Here is a 603-nt window from a genome sequence, read left to right as displayed (position 1 = left end):
TATGCAAGGTCACCCATGGATTGTTGATGCTGGAGTGGCCCCAGACAAACCTTTGGATTCTGCTGTTTTGTCACGCCTGAAACAGTTCTCAGCAATGAACAAACTAAAGAAGATGGCTTTGCGGGTATTTTGCTTTTGATTTCTTTGTTCTTTTTAAGTTATATTGCAAGTCAGCTGCATTTTTTTAATGATTTTTTGACAGTCATTCATAAGAACATGAAAAATCTCACTTTGACCAAATCCATTGCAGTACAATATGATAATTGCATGTTATATCTTGTTTAATATTTTTCGCTGATTATATTGCTTGGCCCAGGTTTGAACATCTTAGTGGCTTTATATGAATTTTTCATTCTAGAATTCCTTGCACCCTTTGTGATGTGGGTATGTTTAATGAGGTCTTTATGTTTGTTAAGGGCCACTATGTTTATGAATTGTTTGTACAGAAATGTAACGATTCTCTAAGGAGCTTAAATTCTATATTGCATCAATATAATTGGATTTCAATGAATAACCTTTTCCCATCATTGAACTATTAGTCAATGTATTCATCTAAAATATCCTTTCATGAAATCTAGAAATATTAATTTCGTTCAGGACTTT

General features: G+C 33.0%; 1 protein-coding gene across 1 annotated transcript in view; it reads left to right on the top strand.

The window, feature by feature from the left end:
- LOC109824807 (calcium-dependent protein kinase 28-like) overlaps positions 1-603 on the top strand; it is an 8,401-nt gene that overhangs the window by 4,999 nt on the left and 2,799 nt on the right. Inside the window, exon 4 of the mRNA XM_020391457.1 lies at positions 9-124. Coding sequence (XP_020247046.1) covers positions 9-124 — 116 coding nt within the window. The remainder of the gene's footprint in view (positions 1-8; positions 125-603) is intronic.

The sequence above is a fragment of the Asparagus officinalis genome, chromosome 9 (genome assembly GCF_001876935.1).
Source record: "Asparagus officinalis chromosome 9, Aspof.V1, whole genome shotgun sequence".
NCBI lineage: Eukaryota > Viridiplantae > Streptophyta > Magnoliopsida > Asparagales > Asparagaceae > Asparagus > Asparagus officinalis.
The sequence above is the reverse complement of the archived record's forward strand: the minus strand, read 5'-3'. Positions and strand labels throughout refer to the sequence as shown.